The 21,719-nt window shown below is 36.8% G+C and overlaps 1 protein-coding gene across 2 annotated transcripts in view; it reads left to right on the top strand.

Moving 5' to 3' along the window:
- ITFG1 (integrin alpha FG-GAP repeat containing 1) overlaps positions 1-21,719 on the top strand; it is a 345,618-nt gene that overhangs the window by 314,997 nt on the left and 8,902 nt on the right. For both annotated transcript variants that reach the window (XM_058708060.1, XM_058708061.1), the window contains one exon: positions 15,810-15,934. In XM_058708060.1, the coding sequence (XP_058564043.1) occupies positions 15,810-15,934 (125 nt within the window). The remainder of the gene's footprint in view (positions 1-15,809; positions 15,935-21,719) is intronic.

Genomic DNA, 21,719 nt, shown 5'->3' with positions numbered 1-21,719 from the left:
GGTGCCTGGGTGGCTTAGTCGGTTGAGCGTCCAACTTCGGCTCAGGTCATGATCTCATAGTCTGTGAGTTCGAGCCCTGCATCGGGCTCCGTGCTGACAGCTCAGAGCCTGGAGCCTGTTTCGGATTCTGTGTCTCCCTCTCTCTCTGACCCTCCCCCGTTCATGCTCTGTCTCTCTCTGTCTCAAAAAAAAATAAACGTTAATAAAAAAAATAAAAAAATATTAAATCTATTTAGAAGCATATTTTTCTTTATAAATCTTACCTTCATTTTTCTTAACCTTGACCACTCATGTTATTATCCAATTTCTCAACATTACAGGTTTTCCTTGTAGAGAAACATTGTCCCCTACCTGATATTCTCATATAGGAGAATATATTTCCTTGTTATAGGAAATAGAATTTACTAATTCTTAGAATCTCCATAATTCTTATAGGAAAATAGAATTTATCATGCATACCACATGACACAAAAATATGATGATATTTCTTTTTATAATCCCCCTATAAGCAATGAAACTAGTCCTAAAATTTTCACTCTGCCCTTTTAACTGTCTTGTGTGAGCCAGAGAACCTGAGTTTATTCTAGTGTAGATCAAGGGCTAATCCATATCCAGAGCACAGTCTTTTTCATAATCGAATCCTGCATGGATATAATTGGATTAAACTCTTGAGCAAGTTGGTGCCTGTTGTAGAAGATCAACAAAATACACCAGCCTCATCTCCCAGAATTCCTTAAAAAGCCAGAACATCACAAAGCCCACATGCCACAACCATTAAATATGGCCTTACAGCCTGGGTTTACAAAACTTAACAAATGTCATGTTAACTGGAACAACAAACAGATTCCCAGACCATATCCTGGGATATCACAAATACTATACAGATCCAAACAGTAAAAGATCAAATGTCATTGGAGGGGGTTATTCTGTGTCATTAGAAACCCTTTTTATAGAGCAGTAAGACAAACATCACACTTCTTTTTCAACTGAAAATAAGATCACAGGTGATGATGAAGGGTGTGGGATTTGGAATTAGGCTGCCAAAAATAAAGCCCTACCTCCACCATTTAGTCAAATTGCTTAACCTCTTGATTTCCTCACGATAAAGTAGAGATAATAATAGTACCTATTCACATGCAATTATTGTTAACAAATAACATACAAGAAGCACTTGCCACGGTTTTTGGCATATTGGGCACATTTTTTTAATGTCTATTTATCTTTGAGAGAGAGAGACAGAGACAGAGAGTGGAGGGGTGGGGGCAGAGAGAGAAGGAGACACAGAATCTGAAGGAGGCTCCAGGCTCTGAGCTGTCAGCACAGAGCCCAACGCAGGGCTTGAACTCACAGACCATGAGATCATGACCTGAGCCGAAGTCAGGCACTCAACCGACCAAGCCACCCAGATGCCCCAAATCAGACACATTTAATAGCTGTTAATTCTTATTGCTTACAGAGTGTATTTAATTTTCATATTTTGTCCTTTCTTGGTGTTCTTCATCTCCATTTTAATTGATGTCAATGTACTATTGTTTCAGAGCCATCCATCTGAGATAATGAATACTTCTCAGAACAATTCCTCTCCCAAGAAGAGGCATATTTTTCTCCAAAGTTGCATAAAAATTTGGGTGTTTGAATGTGTTCTTTTATCTCATTTTTATAGAGATGCTATTTTTCCTCAAGCCAGGGCAGTGCCAGAGGAATTACACACATTACTGTTAGATGCAAATTCCCTGTGGCTTAAACCCTTGCAGGGAGATAGAATTCAATGTCCTTTTGACTCAGAATCACACAGACACACACACACACACACACACACACACACACACACACACCAAGAAAGATAAAATTTCAGTGGTTTTTCCCCCCTTCAGCTAGTGACTTTTCCCTTCCACTCTTCCCACCTCTTATGTCAGCATATATACATTATTTAAGATATCAGAGCTACAGTTATGATAAAAGTTAATATCTAGTACTCTTAAACAATGAAGTTGGCTTCAATATTTTACCTCAAAACCAAGTGAAATGTATCTCCTGTCCTACCTTCTTACTTAATTCAGAATTTTAAATTACAGCATAATCTATTTTACAGTGGCATTCAGAATTGCCAGTCAGAATTGCATGTCAGTATAATATTCTCCTGGAGAATAAGAACGAATCAACTTTAAAAACTGTTAATTTTTTAATTACATAAATGTCTGTTTGAACTGTTTTTTGAAAGTCCAATTATGATGCAGGCATAAAAGAACCTGCAGGCATTTGAATCTAGTGGCTGGAGTATCACAAATGCATTTTATGTATTTACCTTTAGGTAGACAATCTTTCTGTACTGGTTATCTATGTGATATAAACTGACATAGTATTTTTGAGCAGGGAGTACATTACAAGACTCAGGTCTGATGTATTTGGAGGGTAAAATTTCCTTCATGTATTCATTCACTTGTTGAGTACATATGTACTGAGTGCCTAATGTATGCCTAGCCTGTTCTAGTCTCTTCTAATATGGAAATAAATAAAACAGACCTAAAATTTACCCCTCATGGAGATTACATCCTAGTAGGGGGAGAGAGGTAATAAACATAAGTAAGTAATATATTTAACACTATTTAGTTGTTAGGAAGTGATAAGAACTGTGGGGCAGGAGAAAATAAAGCCAGGATCAATTTTGTGTAGAGTGGCCAAAGTGGGCCTCTCTGAGAAAGGGTCAATTTGAACAAAGATTTGAAGGAGATAAGAGAGTTAGACATAAAGTTATATTATTCTTTTGAATAAGAATATTTTTTTGAAAATATGAATTTTGAATATTTGAATTTTGAATATTATTATTTTGAATATTATTATTCTTTTGAAAAGTTATTATTCTTTTGAAGAATATTCTTGACAAAGGAGAAAGCCAGTGTCAAGCCTGGAAGGTATAAGCATTCCTGTAATTTCCAAGAAACAGTGAAAAGACCAGTGTCTTAGAAAAGAAGGAAGGGAGATTAGGGAGTAGAAGGTGAAACGGAGTTAAATGAGGAGTGGGGAATGTAAACTAGGTAGGACAAATCTTTATTCTGAGTGAAGTAGTAACAATAGGAAGAACAACAGCTAAAGCAAAGAAACCAAATAGAAAACAATTAAAATAATTCAGGCCAGAGATGATATGTAGCTTGGATCAAGGTGACAGCAATGAAGTTAGAAATGTGTTTGCATTGTGGACATACATATATTTGACTTCTTGGCAGACTGTGTATATATGAGGGAGGGAAAGTACTGTAACTACAGGGTTACCAGTCCAAGTAAGTAGAAATACAGACTTACATAACTGAGGAGTTCTAGTTCTGAGTATATACCCCAAAAGAACTGAAAGCTGGGTCTCAAAGTGATATTTGTACATTAATGTACATATTAATCCAAATGTCTATCAGTGGATGAATGGCTAAATAAAGTATATACATACAAGGAATATTATTCAGCCATTAAAAGGAGTAAAGTACTGATAATTGCTACAATTTATATAGGTCTTGAAAACATTAAACTATGTGCAAGAAGCCAGACACAAATGGTAACGTGTTGTATGATTCCTTTTATATGATACATGAGACTGAGAGCAGATTAGAGGTTACGAGAGGAGAAGGGAATGGGGAGTTTTTACTTAATGAGTATGGTTATATTTATGGGGTGATGAAATGTTTGGAGACTAGAAAAAGCTGGTGGTTGCACAACATTGTGAATATACTAAAGACCACTTAATTTTTATACTTTAAAGTAGTTAATTGTACATTATGTGAATTTCACCCTAAAAAAAAAAATAATGAAATGGAGTGTAATAGGTGTTTTCATTGAAAACTAGTAGATACAACCTCATTTTAGAAATCGGGTTTTCTTTTTTGTATCATTATCCAGGTGTCCCACCGCACTTTGTTGAAGAGACTGTTCTTTTATCTAATGAATGTTCTACTCCATGAACCAGTATTCCACATATAGGAATATAAAAAACTAATCTACATGCAGACAAATATTGATGTGCAGAGATATTCACTAAAGAATTATTTACAATGGTGAAAGACTAATCACTTCTTGGTCTTTTGGCTCTATTCTTATCAGTTTAATGTAATAGTGAAAAATAAAGAGAAATCCATCATCTCCAACAATAGATTTTTTTAAATTTTTTTTTTAAATTTACATCCAAGTTAGCATAAAGAGCAACAATGATTTCAGGAATAGATTCCTTAATGCCCCTTACCCATTTAGCCCATCCGCCTTCCCACAACCCCTCCAGCAACCCTCTGTTTCTTCTCCATATTTAAGAGTCTCCTATGTTTTGTCCCCCTCCCTGTTTTTATATTATTTTTGCTTCCCTTCCCTTATGTTCATCTGTTTTTTATCTTAAAGTCCTCATATGAGTGAAGTCATATATTTGTCTTTCTCTGACTAATTTCACTTAGTATAATACCCTCTAGTTCCATCCACATAGTTGCAAATGGCAAGATTTCATTCTTTTTGATTGTCAAGTAATACTCCATAGTATATATGTATGTGTGCCTGTAGAGTTGGGAGTTTCTGATGGTGTTCTCTGGTCCTTTCTAGTCTTTGTTGCTTTTGGTCTGTTTTTGTTTTTCTGTCTTTTCTCCCCTGAGAGAGTCCCCCATAAAATTTCTTGCAGGGCTGATTTAGTGGTCACAAACTCCTGTAATTTTTCTTTGTCTGAAAAACTTTTAATCTCTCCTTCTATTTTGAATTATAAAGAATTCTTGGATAAAGTATTCTTGGCTCCATAGTTTCCGATTCAGCACATGGAATATATCCTGCTACTCCTTTCTGGCCTACCAGGTTTCTCTGAATAGGTCTGGTTCAAACCTGATCTGTCTTCCCTTGTAGGTTAAGCACTGTTTTTTCCTTGTTGCTTTCATGATTCTTTCCTTGCCTGAGTATTTTGTGAATTTGACTATGATAGGCCTTGTTGATGATAAGTTTTTGTAATATTTAATGGGAGTCCCTTGTGCATCCTGGATTTTGATGTCTGTGTCTTTTCCCAGGTTAGGAAAGTTTTCTGCTATGATTTCCTCACATTACCCTTCTACCCTGTTTTCTCTCTCTTCCTCTTCTGGAACCCCTATGATTCTGATGTTGTTCCTTTTTAATGAGTCACTGATTTCTCTAATTCTTAAATTGTGCTCGTTTGCCTTCGTCTACCTCTTTTTTTCTGCTTCATTATTCTCCATAAGTTTCTCCTCTATATCGCTGATTTGCTGCTCTGTCTCATCCATCCTTGCCACCATGGCATGCATTTGAGATTGCAGTTCAGTTATAGCATTTTTTTATTTCATCCTGACTAGCTTTTACTTCTTTTATCTCCACAGAGAGGGATTCTAATCTATTTTTGACCCCAGTTAGTATTCTTATTATCATGATTCTAAATTCTGGTTCAGACATCTTGCTTGTATCTGTGTTAAGTCCCTGGCTGTCATTTCTACCTGCTCTTTATTTTTTGGGTAAATTCCTTCATTTCATCATTTCGAAGGAAGAAAAGAATTAATAAAGCAAAAAAATTAAAATTAAAAGATGAAAACCAACACACATAAAAGAATCAAATAAATGATGCTAGATCCTAGGTGTGTTTTGGTCTGGTTGTTGAAAGGAGCTTGACAGATTAGAGAAAAAAGGGAAAAAGAAAAAAAGGAAAACATTTGAAAATTTGAAAAACTGAATACATTGAAATAGAATAAAATGATGGGGCACCTGGGTGGCTCAGTCGGTTAAGCGTCCGACTTCGGCTCAGGTCACGATCTTGCGGTCCGTGAGTTCGAGCCCCGCATTGGGCTCTGGGCTGACCGCTCAGAGCCTGGAGCCTGCTTCCGATTCTGTGTCTCCCTCTCTCTCTGACCCTCCCCTATTCATGCTCTGTCTCTGTCTCAAAAATAAATAAACTTAAAAAAAAATTTTTTTTAAAGAAATAGAATAAAAGGAAATGATGGAAGTAAAATAGAATTTGAAAAATTTACAAAAAAGTGAAAACTACAGGAGAAAAAAATATTTTTAATAAAAATTGAAAATGAAAATAAATTTTTTCTCTTTCTGTATTCAAGAAACAAAAAAGAAAAACAAAAGTAAAATTAAATAGATGGACCAGTGAACAGACTGAAATACGATTGAAATTACATCATTTTCCCCTAGAAGTGAAACTATGAAGCAAGTATAGTCCATAAACTAAGCAGGCAGAGAGACTTGTGTTCCTGAAAGCAAGGTTGGCCCAGTTGAGCAGGGCTTAGTGTAAGGGGTCTGTTCTCCACTAGATGGCGCTGCATAGCTTACTGGAATGGATTGCTGTGGTGCTTGAGGATGTGTATGCGCATGTGCGGGAGGGCTGAAAATGGTGTCACCCAGATATCCAGTTTCTAGTATCGGAACTCTGTTCTCCCAGATCAGCAATCACACACCCATCCTTTGTCTCTGGCTTCCATCCACTCCCTGATTCTACACTGTCTGTGACCAAGCCATCATTTTGCCAGGCGGTGCCTCCCTCCTGAGTTTTATTTCAGATGTGACTGTGTTTCCCAACTCCTCACTTCTGAGGGACTGTGGCTTTGTCCTGCGCAGACCTTCTGGGGAGGATCTCACCAAGCAATGGCCGGGTGCCAGCCACACCCAGGAATGTTCCTGGGACCATGCTGTTTGTTGCCAATGCCCAGAGACTACGGCTGATTGCCAGCCCACCCCAGAATATGTTCACATGATCATGTAGCAGCAGTGTTTCAGGGATTATGTAAAATCTCAACACACATCTGGCACCAGTCTTTACCCTCAATGATCTTGTTCCAGTACCAGCAAATGTGGTTGTTCTCCAGGGTCTCCTGGCACATTTGCCTGTGGGGGGCCACACAGCCTATACCAGATTTCCTCCCCACTGGGGAACCACCTCTCCCCTGTGGCTCAAGGACTCCTGGACCTCACTCTGCTCCTGGGGATTCTTCCTTCCCAGCAGAGCACCACCAGGTATCAAGCTGTGGAGTTTCAGACGCTGTGCTCCCCCTGTTTATAGAGTCTCAGTGAATTTTAAACACTCTCCTTTCTCTTTTGTCCCTTTTTAGTTCAGTCCCTGTGGCTGTTTCCACTTTTCTACTTTCTCTTCAGCTGCTTTTTTTTTGGGGGGGGGGGGGTTCCAATACTCTCCCCCTGTTTCTATCCTCTCTCCACAAGCAAAAATAGCTCCCTGCCCTCCGTGGTTTCTCTCTCACCCAGTTCACCTCTCTGTGCCGCATACCTGCCGAGTTCTGTGGTTCAGGTTGTGCAGATTGTTGTGTTAATCCTCAAATCAGTTTTCTAGGTGTGCCGGATGGTTTAGTGTTGATCTGGCTGTATTTCATGGACTTGAGACACAAAAAAAACCTCCATGCTGTTCCACCATCTTGGCTCCTCCCTCTCCAACAGTAGATTTTTAAAATGATGATATTAGAGAATTAATGTAGGGAATAAAATTATGGTCTTTTTTAACATTCCTCTTTTTTCTTTTTTTAAAGTATACATATGGTAACATACCATTGTTTTATAAGTCTCTAAGCTTATAAGTTGACACATGTCACAGCAATGTATTTTCTATCTTTGTTAAGGCAATGGACAGCAAATACAAAGTTACATCCACAGTTCATGTTCTTATCCTCCATTAGCTCTTCACATAGCTTTTAAGAATTTTTTACAAGATTTACAAACTGGCAGAGAGGACACTTAAACAAAAGCAATAATCATACATGTCATTAAGTTAGTTTTGAAGGAAAATGAATTGGATTTTTGTGTAATGCAATGGTCTTGAATTCATCACCAAGGCAATCTCATGTAGTGAAGAGAACACTAATAGGAAGTTAAAAGTATACTCAGTCGGTTAAGCATCCGACTTCAGCTCAGGTAATAATCTCAGAGCCCCACATTAGGCTCTATGCTGACAGCTCAGAGCCTGGAGCCTGCTTTGGATTCTGTATCTCCCTCTCTCTCTGCCCCTCCCCTGCTCACATTCGCTCTCTCTCTCTCTTGCTCTCTCTCTAAAATAACAAATAAACATTAAACAAAAATTTTTAAGTATATTCGTGGGCTGACTCTAACACAGACTACCAGTGAAATCTTGAGAAATTAACTTTGGAGTGTCTTAAGATTTTCATCTTTCCCTTTCTTGCTAGTTTCACTGAGTAATGTAATCCCAAAGAGAAATATATATGAAAGGAATTATAAAGTTATTACAAGATGTCATTCTGTTTACTTCAAAAGAGAGTCTTCATGTGATGAGTCTTAATCATTGTCTTTTTCACTCTTCATGAAAAAAGTTGACTTCCATATGTTGATAAATATTTTCAAGATACTGCTTTACTAAGATTTTTTTTTAAGTAGAGTGACTAATATTACACTGTATGTTAACTGGAATTTTTTTAATTTTATTTTTTATTTTTAAAAATTTACATCCAAATTGGTTACCATATAGTGCAACAATGATTTCAGGAGTAGATTCCTTAGTGCCCCTTACCCATTTAGCCCAATCCCCTCCCATAACTCCTCCAGTAACCCTCAGTTTTTTTCTCCATATTTATAAGTCTCTTCTGTTTTGTCCCTCTCCCTGTTTTTGTATTAGTTTCCCTTCCCTTATGTTCATCTATTTTGTCTCTTAAAGTCGTCATATGAATGAAGTCATATGATTTTTGTCTTTCTCTGACTAACTTCACTTAGCATAATACCCTCCAGTTCCATCCACATAGTTGCAAATGGCAAGGTTTCATTATTTTTGATTGCCAAGTAATACTCCATTGTATATATATACCACATCTTCTTTATCCATTCATCCATTGATGGGCATTTGGGCTCTTTCCATACTTTGACTATTGTTGATAGTGCTGCCATAAACATGGGGGTGCATGTGTCCCTTCAAAACAGCATACCTGTATCCCTTGGATAAATGCCTAGTAGTGCAATTGCTGGATCATGGGGTAGTTCTATTTTTAGCTTTTTGAGGAACCTCGATACTGTTTTCCAGAGTGGCTGCACCAGCTTGCATTCCCACCAGCAATGCAAAAGAGATCCTCTTTCTCCACATCCTCACCAACATCTGTTGTTGCCTGAGTTGTTAATGTTAGCCATTCTGACAGGTATAAAGTAGTATCTCATTGTGGTTTTAATTTGTATGTCGATGATGAGTGATTTGGAGCATTTTTTCATGTGTCTATTAGCCATCTGAGTGTCTTCTCTGGAGAAGTGTCTATTCATGTCTTTTGCCCATTTCTTCACTGGATTATGTTTTTTAGGTGTTGAGTTTGATAAGTTCTTTACAGATTTTGGATACTAACTCTTTATCTGATATGTCATTTGCAAATATCTTCTCCCATTCTGTTGGTTGCCTTTTAGTTTTGCTGATTGTTTCCTTCTCTGTGCAGAAGTTTAGTTTAGTTTAGTTTAGTTTAGTTTGATGAGGTCCCAGTAGTTCATTTTTGCTTAAAATTATGTTTTTGATCATGTCTGTGTAGATTTTAGAAAAAATAATTTTTAAAGGCATTTATAATAATAAATGTCTTTTAACTGTTACTTTGGTTTTCTCTTAATGGGATTTCAGTTTTACAATGATCTTTCTGCTTACCTATTTTTAAAGAATTTTAATAACATGAAAAAATATTCATAAAATAATACTGAGTGAAAAGCAACAATACCAAACTATGCTAATGTGTTTATCTGTGCATGCATATACCTAGGGAAACAAATTACATGATTGAAAGTATGCTAAAATATAATAATTATGTCTTCATTTTGAGATTTTGGATAATTTTATGCTAATTATTTTTAATAGTTTTTAAGTTTCCTTATTTTTTTTAACAATTTTTTATTGCTTTATTTTTGAGAGCGAGAGTGTTGGCGGGGGGAGGGGCAGAGAGTGAGGGAGACACAGAATCTGAAGCAGGCTCCAGTCTCTGAGCTGTCAGCAAAGAGCCCAATGCAGGTCTCAGATTCATGAACCGCGAGATCATGACATGATCCAAAGTCAGCTGCTTAACCAACTGACCCACCCACATGCCACATGTTTTCTTACTAAACATACTCTTTTAATTTGAAATTTATGTTATTAACAGAGTACTCTTGATAAATGTTCTTATTTTTGGTTCTTTACAGCAAGGTAATTATAGGAAAATAATTTATGTGAGTAGTTTGATGTCTATTAAGTCAGTCTTTGCTGGTACTGTAGCAAAATCCATACATATTTGATTTTTACTTCAACCATGTAATAATAAATTTTATCTTAACAAATACACCTAACCTGTATTTAGTGTTTACCAGGCAGGGCAAGATACTTTTAAGCATTCTCATTCAATAAGCATAACTCCATAAGGCAGACTAATTCTTCTAATTTACAATTCATTATATTGCTTTACAATTTTATATACATTAACCTTTTTTAAATGCCTATACGTAAGTTCACTCTTTCCATTATACATTTCTAACATAAGAACTATATAATAAATCATGTATACTTTCAAATTATTTCATATTTCTAGGTAATGTTAGTGATGTTAAGAGAGTCCCACTAAATATTAAAATTTTTAGATATTAGTCTTATCCTTTATTTTTTTTTAATTTTTATATTTTTAGAGATAGACAACACTAGTGGAGGAGGGGTAGAGAGAGAGGGAAACATAGAATTCGAAGCAGGCTCCAAGCTCTGAGCTGTCTGCACAGAGCCCAACATGGGGCTCGACATGGGAACCACGAGATCATGACCTCAGCCAAAGTCAGCCACTTAACATACTGAGCCACACAGGCACCCCAGTCTTAGTGTTTAAATGTTCAGCTTAATTATGTAACAAACACCTAGCAAATATATATACTCATAGGGAGAGATTGACTTTTGGAATGCCAGTGTGAGGACTACATGAACCTGCTCTCCCCAAAAAGGGAAATAAAAATACTGGCCAAACAACTAGTATCAACCACTTCAGAATTTAAGAAATTAACCAAAGCTATAGAATGGAGTGTGTCTGTATGTATCCAAGAAGACCTACTAATCCTCACTAAGACAGCAGGATCTGTGGCACTTTTACTTCAGGCTATTCCCATCTGAACTACCTTCTCTACTGAGCAGTACAGCAGCAAGGAAAAGCTAGCAGCCTCACAGTCAGTGGACAGGACTGACCTTTGGAGCTCCATTAAAATTCCGATCCCCATAGCACTGTCCATATTTTATCTAAACTAGCAACTCCTTGGAAAAATCCCCATTCTCAGGATTTGGGGGCTGTTTGATTTGACTCAGAGTTCAGCCCAGCAGTAAAAAATAAAATTTATTTTAAAAATTTTTAAAAGCCCTATCCCTGGGGCATTACCAAAAAGAACAATCATCTGCTGGCAAAATCTAAGCTACCTAGGCCTATGATTTCAGATGTAGTGAAACAAGAACCTGTTCAACATATAAAAGGAAATCTTGAGGAACAAAATGACTTTGAAAAACTCCAATATTTTCATAGGGATCTATACAGCTGTGAACATGCCTAGAAATGAAACTACCTCATTCAAATACTACCTTGTGGCCCTGCTTAAGCAATGCATGAAAGATAAAATTAATCTGTAAACTGCCTGAAGTTTGAAGGAATACTTCCACACACAAATCCCCCAAAGTGTGGAAGACATATAGACAAGATATTTAAAGAAATCTTGTGACCAGTCATTGCTGACTCAAGTATATCCCCTAGGAAGCCAGGCTTAAGATAAAAACTTTAAAAATAAGAAAATAAAATAACTTTGTGGCAGGGAATGAAGGATCTATAGAATTCATCCAGGAAACTCACTGAACAAATGAGCGCCACCAACAAAGAAAAACCAACAAATCCTTGAAAGGAGATGGTTGATACCACAGTCATTATATTATCTAAGAAATCCACTTTCAACCAAAAATTATATGACATGCAAAGAAACAGGAAATTATGCCACAAACACATTTTTAAAAAAATAAAATAAAATAAAATAACAGAAAATGTACCCAAAGATATTGGACATAGTTGACAGAATCTATAAAGTTGGTATTATAAATATGTTGAAAGAACTAAAAGAAGCCAGGATTGAAGAATTAGGGATAAATATGACAACTATGTCTCACTAAATAGAAAATGGAAATAAGGAGATAAAGATCATCTTAAAAATCAAATAGAAATTCTGGAAATGGAAATTGAAGAGAAAAATTCAGCAGAGGACTCAACAGATTTGAGTTGACAAAAGAATAAGCAAACTTGAATAGGATCAAACTTGAATACTAATTTCTGTATACAGGAAGTATATACAGCCTGAGTTATAGAAGAAGAAAAAAAAAAACTCAGAGACCTATGGACCCACCATCAAGCATACCAACATATGTATAAGGGGATTCATAAAAGGAAAAGAGAAAAAGAAAGGGGCAAAATAAATATCTGAAGCAATAATGGCCAAAAGCACCTAAATTTGATGAAAAGCATTAATATGCACATATAAGAAGCCCAGCAAATTCTAAGAAGAGATCCACGCATAGTCAAACTGTCAAAAAACAAAGACAAAAATTCTATTGATAGCAGCAAGAGAGATGCTACTTATCACATATATGAGAGCCTCAATAAGATCAACAGCTGACTTATCAACAAACACCATAGAGGCCAGAGGAGGAGGATATATGCTAAAGGTGGGGGTGGGGGGGACTGTCAGTGAAGAATTCTATATGTGGCAAAACGATTCTTCAAAAATGAAGAAATTTAGACATTCCTAGATAAACAAAACAGACAATTCAGGGGCACCTGGGTGGCTCAGTCAGTTGAGTGTCCAACTTTTGTTTTCTGCTCAAGTCTTGATCCCATGATTGTGGGATCAAGCCCCTGCATTGGGCTCTGTACTGAATGTGGAGCCTGCTTGAGACTCTCTCTCTCTCTCTCTCTCTCTCTCTCTCTCTCCCTCCCTCCCTCCCTCTCTCTCTCTCTCTCTCTCTCTCCCTCCCTCCCTCTCTCTCTCTCTCTCTCTCTCTGTTTCTCTCTCTCTCTCCCTCTTAATCTCTGTAAAATAAAGATTAAAAAAAATTTTTTTTAAACAGACAATTCATCACTACCAGGCCAGCCCTAAAAGAAATGCTAAAGGGAGCCCTTCAGGCTGAGCTTAGAGGACAACTAGACAGTAATTCAAATCCACACAATTAAGTAAAAACACCAGTAAGACTATAGATAAATAGAAAATATGGTAATGTCTCTTATTTCCTATCTGACTTAAAAGTGCATAAAGTAATTATGTAAATCTGTGTTGATGAGCTGATTATGTATAAAAATATAACATATAATAAGAGCACAAAGGAAAGGGGAGGACAATAGCTATACTGGAGCAAAGTTGTTATATGCACTAGGAATTAAGTTAGTTAATATGTTAATTGTAATCTCTATGGCAACCATGAAGAAAATAATTCAAAAACTATAAAAGAAATAACTAGGGAATTAAAATAGTATACTAAAATAATTTAACAAAGTAGTAGTGCCTTTAATTCAAAAGACATAAAACATGTACAAAACTAATAGTAAATGGGAGACATAAATCCTGCCTTAGCAGCAATCAAACTAAGTGTAATTGGAATAAACACTCCTATCAAAAGGCAGAGATTGGTATAATGGATAATATATGACTCAATTATGTGCCATCTACAAAAGACACTTTAGGTTCAAAGATACAAATAAGTTTGGGGAGGGGGGGGTGCCTGTCTGGCTCAGTGACTCTCAATCTCAGGATTGTAAGCTTGAGCCCCACACTGGGTATACAGATTACTTTAAAAAATAATATCTTTTTTAAAAAAGATACAAATAACTTGAAAGTAAAAAGATGGGGGAAATTATGCCATGCAAAAAGTAACCAAAAGAGAGCTGGAGTGGCCATTCTAGTATCAGACTAAACTGGACTTTAAGACAAAAATTGTTACTAGAAGGACGTTTTATAATGACCATAAAAAGGGTAATCCATAAGGAAGCTATAAGAACTATAAAGACATAGGCACCTAACTACAGAGCACCCCAAATACATGAAGAATTGAGGACAGAAATTGATAATTCAAAATACATTATTGGAGACTTTAATACTGCACTTTCAATAATGGATCAAATCAGGCATAAGATTGTTAAGGAAAGAGAAAATGACACTACAAACCAACAAAACCTAACAGAACTGTACAGAACACTCCACCCAACAACAGCAGAATATGCATTCTTCCCAAACGCACATGGAACATTCTCCAAAATAGACTGACCGTATGCTAGGTCATAAAACAAGCCTCAATAAATTTAAAAGAATTGAAATCATCCTAGGTATGTTCCCTAACTACAATGGGATGCTATTAGAAATCAATAATAATTTGAAAATTCACAAATATGTGGAAATTAAACAACAGACTCCTAAAAAACCAATAGGTCAAATAAATCACAAGGGAAACTATAAAATACTTAGGTGCATGAAAACACAAACACAACATACCAAAATATATAGGCTGCAGCTAAACCAGTTCTTAGAGGAAAATTTATTGATGTAAGTGCCTATATTAAGGAATAGGAAAAATATGAAACTGATAACCACCTTAAGAAACTACCTGGGGCACCTGGGGTGGCTCAGTGTGTTACACATCTGACTTTTGGTTTCAGCTCAGGTCATGACCTCACACAGTTCATGAGTTCGAGCCCCACATGGCTCCGTGCTGGTGGTGCAGAGCCTGCTTGGGGTTCTCTCTCTCTCTGCTCCTCCCCTGTTTGTGTGCTATCTCTCTCTCTCTCTCTCTCTCTCTCTCTCTCTCAAAATAAATAAATAAACTGGAAGGAAGGAAGGAAGGAAGGAAGGAAGGAAGGAAGGAAGGAAGGAAGGAAGGAAGGAAGGAAGGAAAAGGAAGGAATTAGCCAAGGAAAAGGAAACTAAGCCCAAAGCAAGCAGAAGCCAAGAAATGAGAGAAAATAAGAAGGGAAGAAAAACATAAAACCAATTGAAAGATTTTTTTATGATTAACAAAATTTACAAACCTTTAGCTAGACTGACAAAAAAAAAAAAAAAAACGAGAAGACTCAAATTGCTAAAGTCCATAATGAAAGAGGATACTATTACCAACCTTAACAGAAAAGGAAGCTACATAAATAGCCAATAACACTTGAAAAGCAGCTCAGCATCATTAGGCATTAGGTAAATGCAAAAAAAGCCACAATGAGAAATACCACTTCACAACCACTGGGATGGCTATGATCAAAAAGACAGAGGAAGCATTAGCAAGGATGTGGAAAACTTGGAACCTTCATACATTATTGGTGGGAATACAGAATATAGAATGCTGTGGCCATTTTGGAAAACAAGTTGACACAAAGACTTGTATGTGAATGTTCACACAGCAGCATTATTCATAAAAAGACCACACATTGTATGATTGTATTTATATGAATCTCTAGAAGAGGCAAATCTATAGAGAAACTGATCAGTGATTACCCATAGCTGAAAGAGTAAAGGTTAGAAATAGGAGTAACTTCTAATGGGTATGGGATTTCTTTTTGGGTGATGAAAATGTTCTAAAATTTGTGGTTATAGTTCAACAACGTTTTTAATATACTCAAAAACACTACACATTTTAAGTTGGTGATGTTTATGGTATGTGAATTATATCTCAATAAACCTGCTTTCTTTGAAAAGTGAATCATTAATGTTAATAATCGAGACATTTCATTTCACATTTTTATCCTTAAAGAATTAAGTTCTGGCACCTAAATTATTAACATTTTTATCATTTTAATGTTTGATAAGAGCAATGTTTACAAAGATGCCTTTTTTTTTTTTTTTAATAAATGTAGCTGGACAACTCAGCCAGTCAGCACATTTAGCTCTCCAACTACCATACAATGTACTTGGTTTAGGTCGAAGTGCAAATTTTCTTGATCATCTTTATGTTGGCATTCCCCGTCCATCTGGAGAGAAGGTGAGTAAAAATTTATTTTGTTTACAATGAATCTGTGTTTTAACATTCACTATTTAGTATTTGAATTCAACAATTTGAATATTTGAATTCAAATAATTCAAACTTTTTTAATCTCTTTAAAGAGATGTAGAAAAATAGACATAATGACTTAAGAAAAAGAAATAGTGATCTATCTAAACTTGCCTTACATAGAACACATCATAATTAGAAGATATAGTTTTCTAGCATCTCTCTCATAAACCTCATGACCTCCTATCCCTCTTTTCTCCTTTTTTTCTTCATCTTGAATATCTAACATAATATGTATTTTATTTTGTTTGTCATACTCCACCTCCACTCGAATTTTAGCTTCAAGCAGCATTTGTACATAGCACTTTGAACAATGCCTGCTACACTGTTGAATAAGTATTTGTTGAATTAATAAATCTGTGAGACAGAAATATAATCCTTCAAAAGATAAAAAAAAAAAAAAAAACTGCCACCAGGGCACAGGAGCCCTATTTGGTGCTTATTATATATCAATTTAGCTTAATCCATACATAGGATTGCAGTTAATCAAGGAGCACTTAAGCTTTTTCCTTATTTATTTATAATAATAATTGGGGTTTTTTTGGTTTTTGGGTTTTTTTAATATGAAATTTATTGTCAAATTGGTTTCCATACAATAGCCAGTGCTCATCCCAACAGGTGCCCCCCCAATGCCCATCACCCACTTTCCCCTCCCTTCCACCCCCCATCAACCCTCAGTTTATTCTATTTTTAAAAGTCTCTTATGGTTTGGCTCCCTACCTCTCTAACTTTTTTTTTCCCCTTCCCCTCCCCCATGGGCTTCTGTTAAGTTTCTCAGGATCCACATAAGAGTGAAAATATATGGTATCTGCTTTCTCTGTATGACTTATTTCACTTAACATAACACTTTCCAGTTGCATCCACATTGTACAAAAGGCCATATTTCATTCTTTCTTATTGCCAAATAGTATTCCATTGCATATATAAACTAACATTTCTTTATCAGTTAATCAGTTGATGGACATTTAGGCTCTTTCCGTAATTTGGCTATTGTTGAAAGTGCTGCTATAAACATTGGGGTACAAGTGCACCTATGCATCAGCACTCCTGTATCCCTTGGGTAAATTCCTAGCAGTGCTATTGCTGGGTCATAGGGTAGGTCTATTTTTAATTTTTTGAGGAACCTCCACACTCTTCCAGAGCAGCTGCATCAGTTTGCATTCCCACCAACACTGCAAGAGGGTTCCCATTTCTCCACATCCTCGCCAGCATCTATAGTCTCCTTATTTGTTCATTTTAGCCACTCTGACTGGCGTGAGGTGGTATCTGAGTGTGGTTTTGATTTGTATTTCCCTGATGAGAAGCGACATTGAGTATCTTTTCATGTGCCTGTTGGCCATCTGGATGTCTTCTTTAGAGAAGTGTCTATTCATGTCTTCTGCCCATTTCTTCACTGGATTATTTGTTTTTTGGGTGAGGAGTTTGGTGAGGTCTTTATAGATTTTGGATACTAGCCCTTTGTCCGATATGTCATTTGCAAATATCTTTTCCCATTCCGTTGGTTGCCTTTTAGTTTTGTTGATTGTTTACTTTGCGGTGCAGAAGCCTTTTATCTCATGAGGTCCCAATAGTTCATTTTTGCTTTTAATTCCCTTGCCTTTGGAGATGTGTCAAGTAAGAAATTGCTGCGGCTGAGATCAGAGAGGTTTTTTTCCTGCTTTCTACTCTAGGGTTTTGATGGTTTCCTGTCTCACATTCAGGTCCTTCATCCATTTTGAGTTTATTTTTGTGTATGGTGTAAGAAAGTGGTCTAGTTTAATTCTACTGCATGTTGCTGTCCACTTCTCCCAGCACCATTTGTTAAAGAGACTGTCTTTTTTCCATTGGATATTCTTTCCTGCTTTGTCAAATATTACTTGGCCGTACTTTTGTGGGCCCAATTCTGGAGTCTCTATTCTATTCCATATGTCTATGTGTCTGTTTTTGTGCCAATACCATGCTGCCTTGATGATTACAGCTTTGTAGTAGAGGCTAAAGTCTGGGATTGGGATGCCTCCCACTTTGGTCTTTTTCAATATTACTTTGGCTATTCAGGGTCTTTTGTGGTTCCATACAAATTTTAGGATTGCTTGTTCTAGCTTCGATTAGAATGCTGGTGCAATTTTGATTGGGATTGCATTGAATGTGTAGATTGCTTTGGGTAGTATTGACATTCAAACAATATTTATTCTTCTAATCCATGAGCATGGAATATTTTTCCATTTCATTGTATCTTCTTCAATTTCCTTCATAAGTTTTCTATAGTTTTCAGCATACAGATCTTTGTGATTCTTAGTTCAATTGTAAATGGGATCGGTTTCTTTGTCTTTCTGTTGCTTCATTGTTAGTGTAAAGGAATGCAACTGATTTCTGTACATTAATTTTGTATCCTGCGACTTTGCTGAATTCATGTATCACTTCTAGCAGACTTTCGGTGGAGTCTGTTGGGTTTTCCATATATAGTATCATGTCATCTGCAAAAAGTGAAAGCTTGACTTCATCTTTGCCAATTTTGATGCCTTTGATTTCCTTTTGTTGTCTGATTGCTGATGCTAGCACTTCCAACACTATGTGAAACAACAGCGGTGAGAGTGGACATCCCTGTTGTGTTCCTGATCTCAGGGAGAAAGCTCTCAGTTTTTCCCCATTGAGGATGATTTAAGCTGTGGGCTTTCATAAATGGCTTTATGATGTTTAAGTATGTTCCTTCTATCCCGACTTTCTCGAGGGTTTTTATTAAGAAAGGATGCTGGATTTTGTCAAATGCTTTTTCTCCATCGATTGACAGGATCATATGGTTCTTATGTTTTCTTTTATTAATGTGATGTATCACATTGATTGATTTGCGAATGTTGAACCAGCCCTGCATCCCAGGAATAAATCCCACTTGATCATGGTGAATAATTCTTTTTATATGCTGTTGAATTCGATTTGCTAGTATCTTATTGAGGATTTTTGCATCCATATTCATCAGGGATATTGGCCTGTAGTTCTCTTTTTTGCTGAGTCTTTGTCTGGTTTGGGAATCAAAGGAATGCTAGCTTCATGGAGTGAGTCTGGAAGTTTTCTTCCCTTTCCATTTTGGAACAGCTTGAGAAGGATAGGTATTATCTCTGCTTTAAATGTCTGTTAGAATTCCCCAGGGAAGCCATCTGGTCCTGGACTCTTCTTTGTTGGGAGAGTTTTGATAACTGATTCCATTTCTCGCTGGTTATGGGTCCGTTCAAGTTTTCTATTTCTTCCTGTTTGAGTTTTGGAACTGTGTGGGTGCTTAGGAATTTCTCCATTTCTTCCAGGTTGTCCAGTTTGTTGGCATATAGTTTTTCATAGTATTCCCTAATAATTGCTTGTATTTCTGAGGGATTGGTTGTAATAATTCCATTTTCAGTCATGATTTTATCAATTTGGGTCATCTCCCTTTTTGAGAAGCCTGCCTAGAGGTTTATCAATTTTGTTTATTTTTTCAAAAAGCCAACTCTTGCTTCCATTGATCTGCTCTACAGTTTTTTTAGATTCTCTATTGTTTATTTCTGCTCTGATCTTTATTATTTCTCTTCTTCTGCTGGGTTTGGGTGTCTTTGCTGTTCTGCTTCTATTTCCTTTAGGTGTGCTGTTAGATTTTGTATTTGGGATTTTTCTTGTTTCTTGAGATAGGCCTGGATTGCAATGTATTTTCCTCTCAGGACTGCCTTCGCTGCATCCCAAAGCATTTGGATTGTTGTATTTTCATTTTCGTTTGTTTCCATATATTTTTTAATTTCTTCTCTAGTTGCCTGGTTGACCCATTCATTCTTTAGTAGGGTGTTCTTTAACCTCCATGCTTTTGGATGTTTTCCAGACTTTTTCCTGTGGTTGATTTCAAATTTCATAGCATCGTGGTCTGAAAGTGTGCATGGTAGGATCTCGATTCTTGTATACTTATGAAGGGCTGTTTTGTGACCCCGTATGTGATCTATCTTGGAGAATGTTCCATGTGCACTCAAGAAGAAAGTATATTTTGTTGCTTTGGGATGCAGAGTTCTAAATATATCTGTCAAGTCCATCTGATCCAATGTATCATTCAGGGCCATTGTTTCTTTATTGATCCTGTGTCTAGATGATCTATCCATTGCTGTAAGTGGGGTATTAAAGTCCCCTGCAATTACCACATTCTTATCAATAAGGTTGCTCATGTTTGTGATTGTTTTACACATTTGGGGCCTCCTTATTCGGAACATAGATTTACAATTGTTAGCTCTTCCTGATGGATAGACCCTGTGATTATTATATAATGCCCTTCTTCATCTCTTTTTACTTTTAATTTAAAGTCTAGTTTGTCTGATATAAGTATGGCTACTCCAGCTTTCTTTTGACTTCCAGTAGCATGATATATAGTTCTCCATCCCCTCACTTTCAATCTGAAGGTGTCCTCAGGTCTAAAATGAATCTCTTATCGACAGCAAATAGATGGGTCTTGGTTTTTTTTTTGTCCATTCTGACACCCTATATCTTTTGGTTGGAGCATTCAGTCCATTTACATTCAGTGTTATTATAGAAAGATATGGGTTTAGAGTCATTGTGATGTCTGTAGGTTTCATGCTTGTAGTGATGTCTCTGGTCCTTTGTGGTCCTTGCAACATTTCACTCACAGAATCCCCCTTAGGATCTCTTGTGGGGCTGGTTTAGTGGTGATGAATTCCTTCAGTTTTTGTTTGTTTGGGGAAATCTTTATCTCTCCTTCTATTCTGAATGACAGGCTTGCTGGATAAAGGATTCTTGGCTGCTTTCTTTTTTTTTTTTTTTTTCTGTTCATCATATTGAAGATTTCCTGCCATTCCTTTCTGGCCTGCCAAGTTTCAGTAGATAGGTCTGCTACTACTATTATGTGTCTACCTTTGTAAGTTAGAGCCTGTTTATCCCTAGCTGCTTTCAGAATTTTCTCTTTATCCTTTTATTTTTCCAGTTTCACTCTGATATGTCGTGCAGATGATCAATTCAAGTTACATCTGAAGGGGGTTTTCTGTGCCTCTTTGATTTCAATGCCTTTTTCCTTCCCCAGATCAGAGAAGGTCTCAGCTATGATTTGTTCAAGTACACCTTCAGCCCCTTTTTCTCTTTCCTCCTTCTGGAATTCCCATGATATGGATATTGTTCCGTTTCATTGCATCACTTAGTTCTCTAATTCTCCCCTCATACTCCTGGATTTTTTTATCTCTTTTTCTCAGCTTCCTCTTTTTCCATAATTTTATCTTCTAATTCACCTATTCTCTCCTCTGCCTCTTCAATCCGTGCTATGGCCACCTCCATTTATTTTTCACCTCATTTATAGCATTTTTTAATTCATCTCTGTAGCAATAGATTCTCTGATGGCCTCTATGCTTTCTTCAAGCCCAGTGATTAATTTTATGACATTATAAATTCTTATTCCATTATATTGTTTAAATCAGTTTTGATTAATTCATTAGCTGTCGCTACTTCCTGGACCTTCTTTTGAGGAGAGTTCTTCCGTTTTGTTATTTTGGGTAGTCCCTGTGGTAACTCCAAACTATAGGCCACTTCTTGTGCTATCAGGAGTAACTTGTGTGGTGGGTGAGGCCGCAGTCAGACCCGATGTCTGTCCCCAGCTCACCGCTGGGGCCACAGTCATACTGGTGTGTACCTTATCTTCCCTTCTCCCAAGGGCAGGACTCACTGTGGAGTGGTGTGGCCCCTGTCTGGGCTACTTGCACACTGCCAGGCTTGTGCTGCTGCTTCAATG

Source organism: Neofelis nebulosa, chromosome 17, assembly GCF_028018385.1.
Source record: "Neofelis nebulosa isolate mNeoNeb1 chromosome 17, mNeoNeb1.pri, whole genome shotgun sequence".
In the NCBI taxonomy this organism is placed as follows: domain Eukaryota; kingdom Metazoa; phylum Chordata; class Mammalia; order Carnivora; family Felidae; genus Neofelis; species Neofelis nebulosa.
Note: the sequence above shows the minus strand (reverse complement) of the source record. Positions and strands in the feature narration are given on the sequence as shown.